Below are 21,080 nucleotides of genomic sequence, written 5' to 3'. Positions count from 1 at the left end.
GCGGGAGAGACAGACTGAGAACGGTGATGCGTGATCTGATGCTTGATGCTGAGACGCCGCGGTATTATACGCAGCACACAATACAGACTGGTCAGAGAGCTGGTCGTAAGTACGAACAGTTGTTTAACAGGAGGGTTGTTAAGTGAGCTGTACCTGTAAATATATAACAAGTGTCAAGCTGTCTTTATAAAAATTAGCATTCTGAACATTATCTTTTTATGTTAAAAAACGACATAACACAATGTTTATAAACACTGTTGATTTGACATTGTTTAAGTTGTAAATTACTTTTTATTTCCCTTTTTTTTGGAATTCTTGAAAATTGCCATTATAAATAATACACACTTATTAAATGTGGTGTGCTCTTTGTAAATATTGTAATATTTTGTTTGATTGTTTTGTCCAGATTTTTAGACAACTGTTTAATAAAACAATTATCGGACCTGTTTTGTCATCTCTTATCCCAATTAACCAATGCACTCTACTTAACAAATACTAAATGTTGTGATTTAAATATGTAAAACTGGTCTAACATTTACAATTGAAGAATTAGACATTTTGCAATTCATCTCAATATAAAAAAAGTGTTTTACAGAATCCCGGGAACATGTAATAGCTATAACGTACAAATAATTGACCCTTTGCCGCAAAATTCACCTACTATGTCACACTGCACAAAATAAGGACAAAGAATATAGACAACTATTATGGCCTGACAATTAAAATATTTTCCAGCACTATTATTATGCAAGTGATGTTTCTCTTGGCGATCAAATAACCCACATAATAGGGAATATACATATTACTCACCCCCCACAAAAGCTTCTCTAAAATTGACTACTTTGTGACAAGTAACTCAGTAATGTCCAAAATCACAAATCCCAAAAGCCACTCCATCATAATCTCTGATCATAGGCCAATTAGTTCCAGCCACATTAATGAAACCAGTGCCGGGTGGGGCGTCTGGTCGGCTGCAGTGGAGTGGGCCTTGCCCTTGCGCCGGGCGTGGGTGGGCAGGGGGGTCCTGCCGGATGAGGGCAGGCGGTTCGGGCGGGGTGTCGGTCTGTCGGCGCGGGGCCTGGCCACAGGACAGAGTTATTGCAACAGTTCTTGATGATTTAAGAATTAATAAAGAGTTGCTTTGCAGGTTGAGAACTTGAACTCCACTTGCAGACTAACTCTGTCCTAGATGCAATGGCATACAAATACTCTGTGTTTTATGCCCAGTATGCTGACAGCACAGGTTTAAAAAAAAAAAAAAAAAAAAAAAAAGTTTGAAACCAACCCGAACCCCACTGGAGGTTTAATACCTCACTTGCACCAGGGGCAGCAACCAAGCAACGGAAAGTAGGTACAGGCAGGGAATCATGCTGTGATCTCGCGAGAAGACGGAAGTGGCTACAGATCCAACATGGCGGCGCGCCCAGCTGCACAAACTAAAACACATACAATGTTCTCCAACTTAGACAAATAATAAAGCGAATTGCAAAAAATGAAAAGCACTAGGCAAATCCAAAGTTGAGAACCTCAAGGATTATATTGATTATTATTATTATAACGAGTACGTAATGGAAGAGGACCAGGACCTACCTAACAATCCAGTAAAAAGGAAGAAGGCAGACTCAGCTACCGATACAGATTATCTAATTCCCAGCCCTGTAGAAGTTAGTGTCTTGGATATTAACAAGAAGCTGGACATGCTTGGTCCGCTCCGCTGAGAAATTTCCAAGATCAAAGCCAGCCTTTCCTGCACCACAGTCGGCAAGATGCAACAAGACAATGTAGAGCTAAAACCTCGGTAAAGCTTCTCACAATGGAGATTGTAAAGAAAGAAAATAAAATAATCAAAGACGCTATCCTGGATATCCAATCCAGAAGTATGCGGGACAATCTCATCTTTCCCGGGATCTCTGAGAATAGAAAACATGGTGAAAGACTTCCTTCACACTGCCCTGAAACTCCTCACGCAGATCATCTTTCACCGGGTTCACTGACCAGACACCACGTGGGGAACCATCCTGCTTGAATACCTCAAGCACGAGGAGCTGGTTAAAAGCAAAGGACGAGAACCTGGGTATGAAAGATAAATTCCCCTGGGAGATCAACGACTGACGGAAGGTGCTGTACCCCATCCTGAAGGAGAACCGTCAGAACGGTAAACAGTATTGCTGGTTGTTGATAAACTATTGTACTGTTGTGGTGTATGGGGTGTGGAAGGGAGGGGTACTACCTTTAAGGTTGATATGGTCGCAGCTGGATTGCTAGTGCCGGTTGCACAAGTTGCACTTACTGGACCTTACCAGCACCCAGCTCTTGTCTATGGCTCCAAGTAGCAGAGTTTCTGCGGCCACACCACGGTAAACTGCTCAGACCGGCAGGCTAAACTAGACAAGGGTAGCCAGGGGGGCTCTTTGTCCCCCTGGTGAAGAGCTTGGAGAGGAGATAGGCACCACCAAGCTTATTTGCCTAATGAAATGTCATGATGGATAAACAGTCAGGAATCTACATGCCGGATTGGTCGAGGCCCGGAAAAACAACGGCCGTGCTACCCACTGTCTTGCGCCAGGGTGGGGGGGTGACAAGTTTGCTACTGGGACAAGATTATCACCAACACACAACCTCCCAAAGCATGACACCATTATTGGGACATGGAATGTTCGCACACTGTATGCCTGTGGGAAAGTCAGGGAGCTGACCCATGAACTAGACAGATATAGGTGGGACATTCTGGGACCGGCCGAGGTCAGATGGACCGGCTGTGGCGAAACTGCTACAGAAGAAGGCCACAAGATATGGTTTAGTGGAGATGATTCTAAACACCAGCATGGAGTTGGCTTTATTGTAGCAAAAGCAAAACAAATTCAGTTATCAGCTGCACGCCTATATCCAGCAGGCTCATCAGCATCCGGATCGCTGCGCGGCCCATGAATATAACCATCATTCAAGTGTATGCCCCAACGTCCGACTATGACGATGATGCAGTTGAAACTTTCTATGAGGAGCTAGAGAACACCATCAAGGCAACACCCAAGAAGGACTTTCTGGTCATCCAAGGAGACTGGAATGCCAAAATTGGCACAGATGCCTACGAACATTGGGGAGGAACAGCAGGCCGCTTTGGACTAGGTGAAACAAACGACAGAGGACTCAGACTTCTGGACTTTGCTCGAAGCCATAAGCTCACTGTAGCCAACACACTGTTTCAACACAAAATTTCCCGCAGAACAACATGGCACGCTCCAAATGGAAAGAGACATAACCAAACCAGCACCTTTCCTGGGGCGGACTTTGGAAGTGACCACGATATGGTACTGTTGACACTCAGACTTAGACTGAAGACACAAAAGAAACACAATAACCCACGCATCAGATTTAATGTAGATAAGCTGAAAGACCCACAAGCAGCAAGAGTATTTGAGGCAAACATAGGGTGTAAATTCGCAATATTTAACCTACTACAAGACATAGACACATTGACAGACAAGATGGAGGAAGCACTCATAGAAACAGCAATGGAATTATAAGGGAAGTACAGGAAGAAAAACAGCCATGGGTCACCGACGACATCCTAGATCTATTCGACCTTAGAAGAACCTTCAAGAAGACCAAGAAAGACGACCAAGATGCAACAAAACAGTACACTCTGGTGAACAAAAACATCAGGAAGAGGATGAGGGAAGCTAGAGAGAAGTGGATCACAGAGCAGTGTGAAAGCATAGAGGAAGGGATGCGACACGGCAACAGTAAAGCAGCGTACACCACATTGAAGAAACCGACAAAGACACAGCAACCCACAGCCACAATAAGTGAAGACAAGGACGGCTCTCTAGTAACCGAAAAAGTAGCGGTAACCAAGAGATGGAACGAGTACTGCCAGGAACTGTACAACTTCGAAATAAAACCAGACCCCAACATTCTCACCAATACCACAAAGTCCAGCAGGGAATGTGAAGATGTGCCAATACTCCAAGCCGAAGTGGAGGAGGCAGTAAGGAGCCTGAAGACCGGCAAATCGCCAGGCATCGACAACATCCCAGCAGAGCTTTGGAAACACGGAGGGCATGAGATGACAAAAGCAATGACATACATCTGCCAAAGGATCTGGGAAACCCAGCAGTGGCCCAAAAAATGGACCCAATCTTTAATTATCCCCATCCCCAAAAAAGGGAACTCGAGGCAATGCCAAAAGTACAGAACCATCAGCCTCATCTGTCATGCGAGCAGAGTACTGCTGCGGATCATCCTGAACAGGTTGAAGAGCAAGGCAGAGGAAATCATTGCAGAGGAACAAGCAGGATTCAGACGAAGAAGGAGCACCACTGAGCAAATCTTCAACATCAGATTACTGATTGAGAAGCACCTTGAGCATCAACACGAGCTATATCACAACTTCATTGACTTTAAAAAAGCCTTTGATCGTGTTTGGCATGAAGGCTTGTGGCAGGTTCTCAGAAACTACAACTTTGACAATAACCTCATACAGGTCACACAAGCACTCTACACCCACTCAAGCAGCACAGTTCTCATCAATAACAGCTTGGGAGAACCTTTTAAAACAATAGGTGTCCGTCAAGGCTGTCTCCTCTCCCCTGTCTTATTCAACATCTTCCTGGAGAACATCATGGAAGAAGCCCTGCAAGAGTTCCACACCTCCATATCCATCGGAGGAAGACCCATCTCCAACCGCTGAACTCCAGGATCTCACCACCAGACTGGAGCAGGTAACGAGAAGATACGGAATGGAGATAAGCGAAGAGAAAAGCAAGATCCTGGTCAACAGCCATAACCATCCAACACCAATCAACATCACAATGAACGGGCAAACACTGGAAGAAGTAAAGGACTTCAAATACCTTGGGTCCCTTGTAAGTGAAAATGGCAGCTCCACAAAAGAAATAAAAACAAGAATTGGCATAGCAACTTCAGCCATGACAAGACTGGCCAGAATATGGAGAAGCAATACCATCGGCTTCCCGGTGAAGGTCAGACTCTATAACTCTCATACTATCCACCCTACTCTATGGCTGTGTAAGCTGGACACTCACAGCGGACACCGAACGCAGGATACAGTCCTTTGAAAACAAGTGCTATAGAAGGATAGTACACATTTCCTACAATGAACACCGGACAAACGACTACGTCAGACAACAAGAACCTGTACTCTCAATAGTGAAACGTCGCAAACTGGCCTGGTTTGGCCATGTCACAAGACACACCTCCCTGTCAAAGACCATCTTACAGGGAACGGTAGAGGGGAAACGAAGAAGAGGCAGGCAGAGAAAGTCCTGGATAGACAACATCAAAGAATGGACTGGCTGCAGCTTCCAAACCCTGTTTCGTACAGCAGAATACCGTGAGCACTGGAGATCCCTGACGGCCCAAGCTCCCAACATGACACCCCTAGGCCACTCATCCCCTGGCCCCCTAGGCCACGGGATGAGTGAGTGAGTGAGTGAGTGAGTGAGATAAACTATATAAAGAGTGTGTTATTCCGAGACTCCTCCACCACACCTTGGTTATTCTGATATGCGAGATGTAGAAAAAAGCATCCTATGTCAGGATTGGAAATATTGCTCACGCTCATCATCTCACCTTCCCAATCGCTCCCTTTCTCCCTACTTCTCTCATCACTTAGTCTCTATCCACTCTCTCACTATATGTATGTCTGACTCCGCAATGTTCTATGTTTATCTTTGTCTATTTGTCATTTGTTTGTGTGGATACGCATCCCTTCAAACCTTGTGCAATATTAGGACAGTAAAAAGGAATGTAAAGGAGAAAAACTCAAGACTTATCGATGGGAAAACATGGGTACAGTGGTATAGCTATTGCCTTGGACGCACTGTGCTGCTGCATGGGAAAACTACAAATCCATATCCATCACCCCCTAACTACCCTCAATGACATCCATCAAGTTTGTTAGTTTGAATGTGAGGGGAATAGGCTTACCTGCTGAACATAGTAAAATCCTAAGTCACCTCACCAGGATGAACCCCAGCTTCTGTCTAATGCAAGCAACTCACCTCACAGCATCTCAGAGCACCTCAAACTCAAAGCTAAATGGTAAAAGCTAAATCAGATGTTTTCTGCATCATATAAGAGAAAAGGTGTTTCTATATTGATCAATAAAAGCATCCCATATCAGAATAAAACCACAATATCAGACACAGAAGGGCGATACATAATGATTAACGGAATTTTAGGAAACAAATTAACTTTAGCTGATATTTATGGCCCCAATGAACACATTCTCCCCCCCCCCACAATATATTTCAAAACTCAACACAATACTTGATCCGAGTTTAGACCATTCAGAAACCAGATTATTCCAAATCCTGGTGTTCGTCTGACATAAAATATAGGAGAGATCTTGCTCTTGGCGATCAGATGATCCACGTAATAGAGAAAACACATATTATTCACCGCCCCACAAAAGCTTCACTAGAATTGACTTTTTTTTTTGACAAGTAACTCAGTAATATCCAAAATCACAATTCCTGAAATCCACCCTATTGTAATCACCGATCACGCGGCGATTAGTTTCAACCTCATAAATGAAACCAACCTGAACCCTCCTGGCAGGTGGTGATTTAACGCCTCACTTCTGACAGATAAATAACTTAACCATTTCATTTTCAGAGAATGGACTTCCTTCATTGAACTTATTGACTCTCCAGAAATATCACCATCCTTACTCTGGGAAACAGTAAATGCGGTTGTGAGAGGTAGTATTCTTTCATTCTCCACTCAAGAAAAATAAAGGACAAGAATGCCAAAATAAACTACAACGATTACAATACTGGCACTCCCAACAAGCCCACTCACCCACTGAGCAAATCCGAAATTAGATCCGAACAATTACTGTTGTGGCACGGTGGCGCAGTGCATTGCACTGCTGCCTCACAGCAAGAAGGTCCTGGGTTCGATTCCCGCCTGGGGCGCTGTTGGCACCGTGCTCCGGCGGGTTATCTTCCAAAAAAACAGGAGCCTTTCTGTGTGGAGTTTGCATGTTCTCCCCGTGTTCACATGGGGTTTCCTCCACCTCACGTCAGTAAGGACCCCCACCAAAAACATGCACCCATCATCGTCTGACCAGCGATGGACACTTATCACCTGGTCCCCGGGCGCGAATGCTGCCCACTGCTCCTGGCTGTGCCCCCGGAGGAAGGATAAGCCAGGATGGGTTAAAAGCAGAGGAGACATTTCACCGGCCACCATCAAGCATGTGCGTGTGTGTGTGTGCAAGCATGTGTTGTGGAGTGTCGTGTGACAAATAAAGACTGTTTCTTTCTTCTTTTTTCTACATCTCATCTTCATAATATCATCCATCAAAAGACAATTCCTCATGCAACGAAGAGTGAATTATTTTGAATTGAATTATATCATTGGCATACACACAGGAAACTCTGTTCACAAAATCAGTTTGTATGCAGACAGTATTTTGTAATATTTAGATAACCCAATACCAGAAGTGTTTAATCTTATATCTAAATTTTCAGACTATTTTCAGACTATTCAGTAAATTGGATTAAAACTTCTTCCCACTCAGTGGGGAAGAAGCAAAATTTGATAGCTTGGTATTGATATCTCCACCAATTTGTCAGATTTGTTTATCCTTAACTTTATCCATGGCTCAAATCCATTGAAGAAGACCTCACTCGATGGAACAACCTACCCATCCCACTAATTGGCATGACAGCAACAGTGAAAATAAACATACTACCAAAAACAACTATTCGGCTAACCATCTTCAATTTCTAATTAAATGGTTACAACCAGAGCAACAATTAGGCCAGGGATGGCAATACATAACTCAATCTAATTTGGCACAACCCGGCTTTTCTAGATAAAAACAAAACAATAATCTCCAGGTCTTGGAAATTAAGTAATTACTCGTCTTGAACACATTTTGAAGACAGTTTACTTATATATTTTCCAACCCTAATCCAAAAGGTATAATATCGGTGGCCACAGATTCCTGCAATTCATTCTGTCTCTCAAATTAAAAATCTAATTAATGATTAATTAACATCCTCCAACCACCTCCGATGATTGAACATCTTACTCAAAAAAAAAAATCCCTTTTCCACAAAAAAACTCTTATTAAAAACAAATGACACTTTGTGTTAACCTACCATGGAATGGGAAAGAGACCTGTTTTCACTGATATCCACTTCTGAAAGCTTACTTGCAACATGTTCTTTATGACCCACAATTCCAAAATGCAACTGATCCAGGAAAAGATTTGGCACAGAGCACATATCACCCAACCCAAAATGTTCAAAATGGGATTCCTGGATAAAGATACTTGCTCTCATTGTTCCCTCAATACCAGAGATAACTACTTTCATGCCATTCGGATCTGCCCACCTTTCCAAACATTCTCAATTGAGGAGAGTGCACCGAGAAGCTCATCCTTTTTGCTCATCCTTAAATGATACCCATCCCTACTCGTGACCCGTTCCTCCGTGCCTCATCCCCACACTGTTTACAGTTGTTATATTTGGAGGAACATTTGGGGCACGGCTCTCCATGTTGCTCTCTGCGATCAGGGCACATGGAGAGCCGTGGTCGGACAATTCACACAAAAATATATTTATTGTTTCCCCATTTATATTCCCTCATTGAAATGTTATCCACGTGCATTTCGTACATTTAGTCATTTAGCAGACGCTTTTATCCAAAGCAACTTACAAGGGAGAATAACATTCAAGCTACATTGCGACAGAGACATTGGTGTAACAATAAATACTGCTAAGTAGTGCTAAGTAATTGTAGGTTAGGAGAGGAGGTACTCACTGAAGAGCTGGGTCTTCAAGTGCTTCTTAAAGACAGAGAGGGAGGTCCCTGCTCTGGTCATTTTTGGCAGCCCGTTCCACCAACTACAAATGAGAATAGACTGGATTGCTGTGGCTGTATGGCCGGCAGAGCCAGGCGGCGCTCATTTGACGAGCGCAGCATCCGGGGGGCAACATGTGCTCTTACAAGAGCATTTAAGTAGGCGGGAGCATTCCCAGCAATCACTCTGTAGGCCAGCATAAGAGACTTGAACTTGATGCGAGCGGCTACAGGTAACCAGTGGAGCTCGATGAGCAGCGGAGTGACATGTGCCCTCTTTGGCTGGTTGAACACCAGTCGCGCCGCCGCATTCTGTAGTATCTGTAGTGGCTTCACCGCACAGGCCGGCAAGCCTGTTAAGAGGGCGTTGCAGTAGTCAAACGGGACATCTCCAAGGTTTGCACCAGCAGTTGAGTGGCATATTGGGTCAGGTACGGCCTGACTTTTCGGATGTTGAGTAGTGCGAAGCGGCAGGACCAGGAGACGGCGGCAACATGGTCCGAGAATGTCAGTTGGTCATCAATAATGACACCAAGATTCCTTGCAGCCTTGGTAGGAACAAGAGATAGAAAGTCGATTTTAATATCAATGTTGTGATAAATACCTTGTTTGGCCGGGAAGACCAGCAGTTCCGTTTTCGCAAGATTTAGTTGAAGGTGATAATCCTTCATCCATGTGGATATGTCAGTGAGACAATCCGAGATCCGCGTCGAGACAGTGGGGTCATCGGGCGGGAAGGACAGATAGAGTTGAGTATCATCCGCATAGCAGTGATATGAAAAGCCATGTGAGCGGATGATCGGGCCCAGTGAGGTGGTGTATATGGCAAAGAGGAGGAGTCCTAGCACCGAGCCTTGGGGCACCCCTGTGGTGAGGTTGTGCGGCACAGACAGCTGGCCCAGTAAGGTAAGATTCGAACCAGGAAAGTACACTGCCCGTTATGCCCATACTTGAGAGTATGGACAGGAGTATGCTGTGATTGACAGTGTCAAAAGCAGCTGATAAGTCTAGCAGAATGATAGACTGATTGATTGATTCGATAGAATGATTTGTAAGCTTTTATACGTTTTATTCTGATATTGTAATGCACAATGCCAAAAAACAAACAAACAAAAAAAACAAACGACTGCTCGACTTGAAGAATTTCAGTCGACTGACGGGTTTCCGACTGATGATTCGACTCGTCGATTTTCAGGGGGCAGCCCTACTATCATTATATACTATCCTAAAACATTCAGTTTTGAACTGTTGTCCTGATATTGCACGTCACGTGTTTTCCAAATCGCACTGATCGGTCAGGGAATGGGGAAGCGTTGGGAGAGGACCATAACTCATTACCTCAGGGTTGTGGAGGATGTCACGGTCAACCACCTCTGCATCAATAGCCATCAGCATTCGCAGGTACACATCTACGCCATGCGGGTTCAGCCCAACCATGGACAGGATGTCAAAGAAGAATTTAGGCCACATGGTAACGTACTCCATGACGAATGTTAGGGCGAACACTTGGGCAGCCTTGTTGCGGATGAAGGGCTTCTCGGGCTGGGTGTTCATCAGCTGTGTAGTTAAAAGGGAGAGGATTTGATGGCAGCGCGTCAGCGAGTGAGACTTCAGGAACAGAGGGACCGTTTTTAAAAGACATACAGGTTGCTAATACAGCAGACTAAATGAATACACAGCTACCTGGCACTGGAGCCATTTCATCAAAGTCTCTCTGATGAGCTGCTGCTGAGCAGCATTGAGGCCAGCATGTCTGTAAGAGAACAGATAAGATATTTCAAATAAATAATGGGGAGTTTCTCCACCAATTACCTTCAGTATCCATATGCTTTAATTTACAACTGTTGATAGCGAAACCTCAATGAACGCTTGCTATTAACGGGGTCCTATTATGCGTTTCCTTATTTTCTGACACACACACACACACACACACACACACACACACACACACACACACACACACACACACACACACACACACACACACACACACACACACACACACACACACACACACACACCCTCCTGAAAAGTGATGAAATTAAAAAAGAAAATGTCTCACATATAACTGCATGCCTTTGGTATGTCATAGAGTAAAGCAAAGAAACTGTGAAAAAAGATAAATGATTGCTAAAGAGATCAATTATATTATAAAATGACATGGACAAAAATGATGGGACCCTTAACCTGATATTTTGTTGCACAACCTTTAGAGACAATGACTGCAATCAAAGGATTCCTGTAGGTTTCAATGAGACTTCTGCACCTGTCAACAGGTAGTTTGGCTCACTCTTTCTGAGCAAACTGCTCCAGCTGTGTCAGGTTTGAAAGGTGCCTTCTCCAGACTGCATGTTTCAGCTCTTTCCATAGATGTTCGATAGGATTCAGATCAGGGCTAATAGAAGGCCATTTCAGAATAGTCCAATGTTTTGTTCTTATCTATTCTTGGGTGGTTTTAGCTGTGTGTTTTGGGTCATTATCCTGTTGGAGGACACATGAACCGCGACTGAGACAGAGCTTTCTGACACTGTGCAGTACATTTAGCTCCAGAATGCCTTGATAGTCTTGAGATTTTATTGTGCCCTGCACAGATTCAAGGCACCCCATGCCAGACATAGCAAAGCAGCCCCAAAACATAAACGAGCCTCCTCCATGTTTCACAGTAGGTATGGTGTTCTGTCTGTGAACATAGAGCTGATGTGACTTGCCAAAAAGTTCCAGTTTTGACTCATCTGTCCAAAGGCCTTTCTCCCAGAAGCATTGTGGCTTGTCAATATGCATTTTAGCAAATTACAGTCTGGCTTTATTATGGTTTTCTTTCAAAAGAGTCTGAACTTCTTCCAGGGAACCCACTGTCACTCAAAAAGCGACGGTTTGTGCGATCAGACATGATGTACCTTGACCTTGGAGTTCAGCTAGTACCTCTTTGGAAATTGTATATGGCTCTTTTTCTGCCATTCGCACTATCCTTCTGTTCAATCTGGGGTCGATTTTTCTCTTGCGGACACGTCCAGGGAGGTTGGCTACAGTCAATCTGCTTGGAGATGGTCTCATAGCCTTTACCTTTAACATGCCTGTCTTTAATTTTCTTTCTAATCTCCTCAGACAACTCTTCCCTTTGCTTTCTCTGGTCCATGTTCAGTGTGGTGCACACGATAAACAGCAGTGACTACTTTTCTCCATTTAAATAGGCTGAATGACTGATGAGATTGAAGACATGTGTGATACCAATTAAAGAAAATTTCAAGTTACTTAAAATATCACTATAATCCAATTATTCATAATCTTTTCTAAGGGGTACCAACAAATCTGTCCAGGCCCTTTTAGAATACAATTGATGTCTTAAGCAATAATTTCTCTTTTCACAGTTTCTTTGCTTTACTCTATTACAAACCAAAGGTATGTATGTATACATGAGAAAATTGCTTACAATTTCATGACTTTTCAGGAGGAATGAAGCATTGTTTCAATGAGCTGTAAGGGTACCAACAAATGTGACCACATCTGTAAGTGTCAGGTAGCGACGCCGCACCCAGGCGGTAAGGGCCCACCTCAGATCTAGGGCTTGCTACAAGCACCTAGCATTTTACAAAAATCAAGTGGCCTGACTCACTCTCGCCAAGAACAATCTGTGTCAGCAGATCTCCACCCTCAATCAACAACTGCAGCACATTCAGCGGCTTTGAAGGGGGACGTTTTTTCTGATCACCAAATATGACCACTCCAATGTTTATGCACAGCAAACTCCACACCCCTTTTCTTGGAATAATCATCACAGTTGTTGTGTTACGGTTTTATTTCTTATATTATACTTATACTCTTATCACGGTTGTTATTTTTCTGATACTTAACAGTTGTTGTTTTATACATTTTCTTATATTCACTACATTTGCTGTTTTATAGTCTTTCAGTATATTCACTACAGTAGTTTAGTAGATTATACACTCACTTACAGGTACATTTATGTGCTGCTTGTTTGCCTACATTATACCCTGCATGCTCATTGTTACCATCTATAAGCCACATGTTATCCAGCATAACCAGTGTTACTACTTATAATCTTTCGTTTATCCTCGTTATTTTGTTAGAATGTGTTTGCAGAAGTCACAAAGGGGGGAATGTTGTGGTTAATTAGTAACCTGTTATGGTTAAACTCCTTATCCCACATAAAAAACCTACTATATGTTATACTAAATCCGATTACATAGAAATCAAATTGAGTGAATAAAAAAATCCTTTAAAAATTACCTTTAAAATTGAATGCACCTTGAGGCCATCAGATGGCGCCAAATCGAATACAACCTCAGGCTGGGGTGCCCTTGCTTTTTCAGCTTGCGAGCTACTTTTAAAATGACCAGGTCAAAATGACCTACCTGCATTAAAAAAATGCTAAATGGATTGTGAGAGAGAGAGAGAGAGAGAGAGAGAGAGAGAGAGAGAGAGAGAGAGAGAGAGAGAGAGAGAGAGAGAGAGAGAGAGAGAGAGAGAGAGAGAGAGAGAGAGAGAGAGAGAGAGAGAGAGAGAGAGAGAGAGAGAGAGAGAGAGAGTATGTACAATATATGTTTGTGTACCTTGCATCACTGCATGAACCCTTACGGCACAAAAAAAATTTAAATACATTTATGGTCACTACCTTACTCTGATGACTTGCACTGAATGGAGTCGGCCAGAGTTGCATAGTCCAGACAGTAGCTGCTGGTAGCGAGCCTAAAGCAGGCTTCCAAATGACCATCAATCATGGTGGAACAGTATTTGGACTTAATATTTTTATCTTTATGTGGGAAAAGGCTGACTCGCATAAACATGTAGAGCCGAATAATGCAGTCAAGGAGGTAGAACATTTACTCATGTTGGGGTACTTTTCCTCTGTGAGTATGTTCCAAAACTGTCCATGAGCCCTGGACTTCAGCTGAATGTCAGCCTGTAATGTCAACATCTCATTCTCCACTGCAGACGACTTCTGGTGAAACAGTGTTACAACTTTTGATGCGAGTGAATCAACCTCAACATCTTCCCTAAATGGGTAGCACATAAATTTCGGGATTGGCTTGAGTAAAGCAGTCTCAAAACCGATTGTCAAAGTGTGACAGACAATTTTCAATCTGCTCTGTGTAGCGCGCACTGTCAAGTTACGCACACGCCTTCCCTTGGGTCTCCAGCTCTGATGCAAGGTTTTGAAAGCTCCCCAAATCATGGCGCTGTAGCTTTGAGGACAGAAGTAGCATTTTTAGTTTAAAAGCATTAACTGAACTGATCATGTTGACCACGGTTTCGTCTTTTCCTTGCAGCTCTAAATTAAGCTCGTTCAACATGTTGGTCAGATTGGTTAAAAAAAAATAATAATAATAATAACAATAATTAAAAAAAAATAATAAAAAATAAAATATATATATATATATATATATATATATATATATATATTTTATTATTTTTTTTTTTGGAATGGCGCGCGATCTACCCACACTTCCTTTGCGATCGACGTATTGGGCACCCCTGCCCTAAGGCCACCAGATAGAGCCAAAGTTTAGCACATTGTATGACACGAATAGAGGACGCTAAAACATTCCCCAATAAGGAAAGATTAAAAAATATCTCCCAAGGTCAGATACAGGGCAGCCGAGATTGCCGAGTCAGCAAATCAGCTTTTTTATTTTTTTGGAAGCTGGCTGTTTTTGGAAATTTTCAAGTAACTCCCTCTCGAGAGAGGAAGGGGATAGAATAAGATAAGAGCGCCAAGCCCGAGATCCAGGCTTTATTTTTCACAGGCCTTCGCCTTGAATCTTTTTGACCACGATAATTCACAGGCTTCAGGCTGAATCTTTTTGCGCACAATAATTCACAGGCCTAGACCTGAATCTTTTAATGATGATAGTCGTCAGTCGGCAGGTCAGTCAGTTAGTTACACAGCTATTTAGGTTGGTGAAGTACTGCATTTCTTGCAGGTTGCACGAACTCTAGCTTTAACAATATAACATAAAAACAAAAAAATAACAGAAGCCATGGGCTAGCAGTGCCTGCACAAGCACCTGAGAAGCAGAGTGGAGAGGGGAAGTCACGTTCAAGTTTGCGGGCAACTTCAGATTTTTATGTGGCCGTGGCATTTTGATCACAAAAATGTGCCACAATTCTAAGTAAAAAAAACAAACATATTTTTTTAAGTGGACATATTCTGCTCATATTTACACAAGTTAATATAGGTCTGAGGTCCTCAAAATATGTCTTTGAAGTTTGTTGCTGAAAATACCACTCAATCTAGCCATTCTAAAATGCCTCTAGTGTACAACCATCTTGTTCCAAAACGGGATGTATTCTGTGGGAGGAGCCACCCTCCCAAGGCCCCTAGTTCTGTGAGCCAATGGGGTTTGAACACAAGTTCCAGGCTCTGTGAGCCAATGGCATGGCTTCCGGGTTTTGTTGTATTTCCTCTGTAACTTTCATTGATTTCACCTTATCAATCCACCAAAATCTGTTTCAGAACAAATTTGAGACAAGAAATAAGCAATCCAGGTCTATGAGTGAAGTGAATCTTCACTCATAGACCTTCTTCTTCCTCCAACGGCTGCTCCCATTAGTGGTCGCCACAGCGGATCATCTGCCTCCAATACCTTCTGTTCTGCGCATCTCCCTCCCTTACACCAACCGCCTGCATGTCCTCCCTCACCACATCCATAAACCTTCTCTTTGGCCTTCCTATTTTCCTCTTGCCTGGCAGCTCCATCCTCAGCATCCTTCTCCCAATATAACTTTCATCTCTCCTACACACGTCCAGAAGTTATTTCCGACTTCCGTTGCCGTACTGCAAGCTTGAGGGAGACACCGCACCGCGACTCTGCCGCAGGGATTTTTTTGTTTCATGTGAACACCAGAAAATAAAATAAAATCAATAAATACATACATCTACAATAACACACTATTTTTATTGGTTTTGTTTGGAGAAACGCACATTTCTCCAAATATGTTCTCTCTGCTTCCTGCTGCGGAGGAGATCGAAGATCACTTTTGACTAAATACCCGCCCACTTTCTCACAGGCCGGTGATAAATGCGCCGCAGCTCGGCGCAGCCTAGGGGTTGGGAACCTCTGAACTAGAGGACACACCAACTCTGTTGATGATGGTCGGGAGACTTGGGACTATGTACTTTACGGGATGACATGGCTCGCGGATGACATCTTTAAATTCAGACCCGTGCGAGATGTTAATCGGCCGCATATCTTTGCAGATAAAAGGGATCAAGTAATCTGTAATTGCCATTTGGCGGGCAGCTGGTAATCCTCGCGATGAAAGCGTTCATTACTGCCTGCTTTAGGCTGTTTTGTCGCCCTTATAGACATGTTGGATGAACAGTAATAAATAATGGGAACCAACATTATTATAAAGCCTGGGTTGAAAAATAGCAGACCTATACATAAATTCAAGATTGAAGAGGTTATTTGTCATAAACATACGGTCATACAATACAGGTATACAACCACAATGACAAAATCAGTGTTATGTGGCATGCCGTTGACCTTACCTGTATTTGATCTGATGTTCCAGCACTTGGAAGCAAAAGAACTTCACATGGTCATCACTAAAGTGAAAGAACAAAAAAGAAAAAAAAAAAATCTCAAGTACATTCCAGACAAAAATAGTTTAAGATGAGGGCATTTATCTGATCCTCATGACACAAACTCACGGATCAATACGATTTTTTTTGTTGATGTATAATGTCAAAGGCCATTTAAAAACTATGGGCTTGAAAGGACCCTCACCAATGCAGGCTAAGTTCCAGATGTATTGCCAAACGTTGCTCTCTAGCTACTGGTTAAAATTCCAGCTTACTTGCGAAATACGGCTCTTAAGGTGTAGAGGTCCAACCTGAAAACATACTTGTAAATGCCTTTGGCCAGGGCGTCTGCGCACACTTCCCAGGCATCCTGAGACTCCTTAAGCTGCTCAAAATAGGCCATGGCCTAAAGAGAAGACATCACAAAGAGGAAAACCAACAAACACAATGAAACAACAAGGCAACATACAATTTGCAAATCAGAAACCTCTAACCATGACATCTAAAAGGTAAAAAATAAAAAGCAAATGATATTGAAATAGAAATTGTTTCTGAAAAAGAGTCCTTTTCCATAGCTTCTCCTCTGAAGTGACTAAAAATGATGCTCCACCTGCAATAATGGAAGTAGTGTATGCTGTGTCCCAAGAGGTTCGCACTCTATCTAAAAATTAAAAAAATGGCTCCATATAAAAGTTGATTTTTCTATTTATGAATTGTAGAGAGGCTGGATGGTGCTTTGATGCACACATGGCAACAATGAACACAGCTGTCTGGTGCTCTACCTTGTAAAGGGAATTGGATATGTTATATAACCCATATAGTTTATAAATATATAGATATATATGGATGGCACGGCTCGGTCCAATCTCCTATTTCCCACGAAATGTCCCCATAGTGGAGAGAACTTAGACATGAGGTGATATCGATTGGCAACGGTTTGTCTGGTGTATGAGTTGCGAATCCAGTTATAACATATAATAATTTCATGTATAATAAATACTACACAATAAATAAAGAAGGGCTTCTCTTGCCAGTGGAAACCAGCTGATCAGCCATTGATCATTCTCCATAAACAGATTGTGGCGATCTCTAAAGATGTGCTCTCTCCCTAAGGCGCATATAGTAATATCTTCCAAAGCTAGATATGGCCATCTGCTTATAAATTAGAGCAACACTAGGTAACTTTTTTACCTTCAAATAAAAGCTTCAAAATCATTTTGATGGTACACCGATTTGTAATATGGAGAATGGCACGTCTTTAATTTCCACCCACCACCTGAACGCCAGTTCTTGCACTATGGAACTTCAGTGTTCGGGTTCAAAACCACGGGAAAAGTGTGTTACACTTCACGACACTTGCTTGATGTTTGGCTTAGGGTTTACGTTAGCTGGTAATTACAGTTTTCTTTTTGCCTGGTAAAATGTATATACCAGGCATTTGGTAAAAACCAAAATGTCCATACAAAACATAGCCATAGCGACGCGGTGAGGTCCGTGCAAGGGGGGCACTGTAACCTAGGTGTACATTAAATTTGCATTTGTAACATAGACTGTTATTGAAACGTGACCGATAAGGTTCAAATTTGTTCGTAAAATAAATTATTTTCAGAAACCGGAATTTTACGACAGTGGTGTGAAAGCGCAATTGCACTCAGAAATTGTAGGGGCACTAAATACCAAAAGTTACATAGTGCTGCTTTAATGTGAATCCTTTATAGCTTGCATGTATAGGTATAGTTAACCAACTGTACATAAAGAGTTAATTGACGGTCCTAAAATTTTGTGGCCGCAGATCATGATTAATAGACCAAAACAAAAACAAACAAAAGAACATGAAAAAAATGATTGTTGGTTTTTTATATGTTATACTGTATTGTATAATATTGAATAACTATACTTTTTTGTGGTTCTATGCCAATTACATTTCGGCTATAGAATTTTTTCGGACTCAGATGTCCTCATAATTTCTACGTATAAGTGGTCTGTGGCCGTTTTGAATTCCAACAGTAAGAACAAATTTAATTAAGAATATATCCTGATTTTTTTTGTTGGCTACAAAGCTTGGGACACCAGCCAAATGCATTATAACATGATTCTTAAAAAAAAAAAAAAAAAAAAACATTTAAATTAAAAAAATAAATCACTTGCTGGCAGCACCAACCCATTATAGCAGAGGAAGAACCTTCTATAGATAAATCACTTTTAGAAGATAAATTGCCTTCAAAAAATGTACGGTGACAATCTGTTAGGGTTGATCAAGCAGACAACATAAATTGAATCTTACCCGCTGTCTGTAACGGGCATCTGCATTTGGATTAAGCCCAATCAGGGCCTGCTCATCCATGATTGCAGCAACAGACTGGCAGGCCATTCGTGGTTAGCTTTCCTCCAATGCGGGTTCACGCCTGTCTGCTACCATAAAGCAGATTCCAAACATCTAGCAAACAAAACATCAGGGGGAAAATAAATAATAATAATCTGGACATTTCAATATCATGACCAAAGTACTATTTGTATCCAACTTTTTGTGGGATTGCAACCGTTAGGCAGCGACTTCCACTGCAGCCTGTTTGGAATCATCAGACATCTAGTGACAGCCTAGCAACAAGGGCTGCAGATATTTCTCTAGGATCTGATTCCAATTTGCTTCATTATTTTTTACATTAGAATGTATCCAAAATCGAAATGGTTCAATAAAGTACTAGGGGGGCCGGCGTTACCCACGGTCCTGCATCTCCGATCAGGGTGATCTTTTCTCCAAACAAAGCAAAAAAAAAAAAAAAAACTTGATGAATTTAATTTACTGTTTCCTGATCTGCTGCAGAGCAGATCGTAGATTGCTCCAGATCACTCCTGGTGGCAAATGCCCCACGACCCGGCACAGTCCGCGGGCCAGTGGTTGGGAACCTCCGCACTAGAGGACATTCTATTGGTGATGGTCGAGCTTATTTGCAACTTTCATTGTCACATCTTTGGCATTACTGGACATTCTGGTCAAAGCCGCACTCTCCCTTGTACATACAGTGAAACACCGTAGGATAGGGAAATGCGCCATTGGGCTCATGCATCTCCACACACCGTTACCGGGATTATTTCTCTCTAATGTGCATTAACTTATCTGTAATATTGATGATGATGGTACAAACTAAAGAATCTGTTCTGGACTCTTGTCCAGTAAAAAGTTGTTTAATTTTCTGACTCTGCATTCAGTCAGTTGATGTAATGCTCAGGTCAGAAAGGGATGACTTGAGGGATGAATGACACAGAAGAGTCCATTGGCTCAGAAGCCAGCTTTAGACTGAATGCACAAAATTTCACTGAAATGCTATTCATTTCTATGGAGTCAGAAACTGCATGCAAAACACTGATATATATAACTTTAATGCTGGTCGTCACCATATATTCACTATAAAAACATATTTATTTTCTTAATACATTGTGTATTTTAAATAATGTTCCCACTTTGAAAATACTAAAATAAAAGCCTTGACTCCCCATTCATGGAAAACTGTACATTTCCAACTGGGGAAACAAATCGATGTTGTACTAAAGACCAAGCTCTCCAACATATTTTGAGATAAGAAATTTATACACATGCACTATGATGGCCGCTGGAAGGGATGGGTTCCGACTATCAAGCTGGAGTTTAACTTTTTTGGGGTGGAATGCCAAACTGTCAGTCAGTCACATTCGATATGAATCATGCCAAAAAGGTATTTAATTCCCTTGGCCTTCAGTTTAGTCCATAGTAGTTATAAGTTTAAGTCGAAGATTCACTCATTCGCACTCCGAAGTGGCTCCCGACTCCTGTGTCATTTAAAGATCCGTTCGCTATGAACGATTCGTTCGCTATGGACGATTCGTTCGCGAATCGTGCATCACTAAACTGTGGAATTCCAGCTAGCTAGTTGTGCGAGCAGCAAGGCGTTTACGAGGTCGTTGGCGAATATCAGGTGTTTCTCGGCAGTAATCCAGTTACATGTGGCGCGAGAGTAGAAGTACACGCGTGATTGACGGTTCCATCCACGTCTCTGGACGTCGCTCGACAGGCTCCAGTGGAGAAGCGCACCGGGCGCTGCTCCCCGTCGTCACGTCACAGGCGCCCTGGCGAAAAATCAACCACAAGACAAACTTCCCCGGCTCTTCTCTGTCAGGGGGAATACACAAGGACAAAGACGTGTGCGGCTGTACGGATATCTGAGCCGAGTGTGAACTTGTTACCGTATAGAAGCGCCGTCAGGACCACTCCACACAGCAGCCAGGACGACAACTCCCCAGAAGCCAGTGCGGCGCCGCGAGCGGAGCTCGTGCGGCGTGTCTACTCAGCGGAAGTCAGCACGTTGGGTCAGCCGGAAGTACCGCTACGTTCCATTGACGTCTAAACTCGGAAAATCTAGACTCCTTACATGGAGAAATGCAAACACATTTTTAGGAAAAGTTCAAACTAAAATAAACGACTATCGATCGGTAAAGATATTTTATTCATCCCATAGGAGAATTGTAAATGTGAAATAAACCTACAAAATGAAAATCTTGACAATTAACAATACGTCTACAAAATAAACATGAACCCTCTGTAGCAACAATTCACACCAATTGTGCCAGTTTGCATAAATATGCAGTCTATAAAATAAAATCATAAAATATTTGTAGTTCTCAGTGTTTCTTTTATTACTTTTCCTCTATATACTTCGGT

The 21,080-nt window shown here is 42.4% G+C and overlaps 1 protein-coding gene across 2 annotated transcripts in view; it reads right to left on the bottom strand.

Annotated features, from left to right (window-relative positions):
* Positions 1-20,695, bottom strand: part of xpot (exportin, tRNA (nuclear export receptor for tRNAs)) — a 50,126-nt gene extending 29,431 nt beyond the window's left edge. For both annotated transcript variants that reach the window (XM_080022100.1, XM_080022099.1), the window contains exons 1-6: positions 20,606-20,695; positions 18,669-18,821; positions 16,708-16,790; positions 16,352-16,408; positions 10,522-10,591; positions 10,177-10,395 (exon numbers count right to left, since the gene is read on the bottom strand). In XM_080022100.1, the coding sequence (XP_079878226.1) occupies positions 10,177-10,395; positions 10,522-10,591; positions 16,352-16,408; positions 16,708-16,790; positions 18,669-18,755 (516 nt within the window). In that variant the 5' untranslated portion in view covers positions 18,756-18,821; positions 20,606-20,695. The remainder of the gene's footprint in view (positions 1-10,176; positions 10,396-10,521; positions 10,592-16,351; positions 16,409-16,707; positions 16,791-18,668; positions 18,822-20,605) is intronic.
* Positions 20,696-21,080: the final 385 nt, after the last annotated feature.

The sequence above is a fragment of the Zeus faber genome (genome assembly GCF_960531495.2).
Source record: "Zeus faber genome assembly, chromosome: 21".
Taxonomy (NCBI): Eukaryota; Metazoa; Chordata; class Actinopteri; order Zeiformes; family Zeidae; genus Zeus; species Zeus faber.
This window is presented reverse-complemented; position numbering and strand designations above follow the sequence as displayed.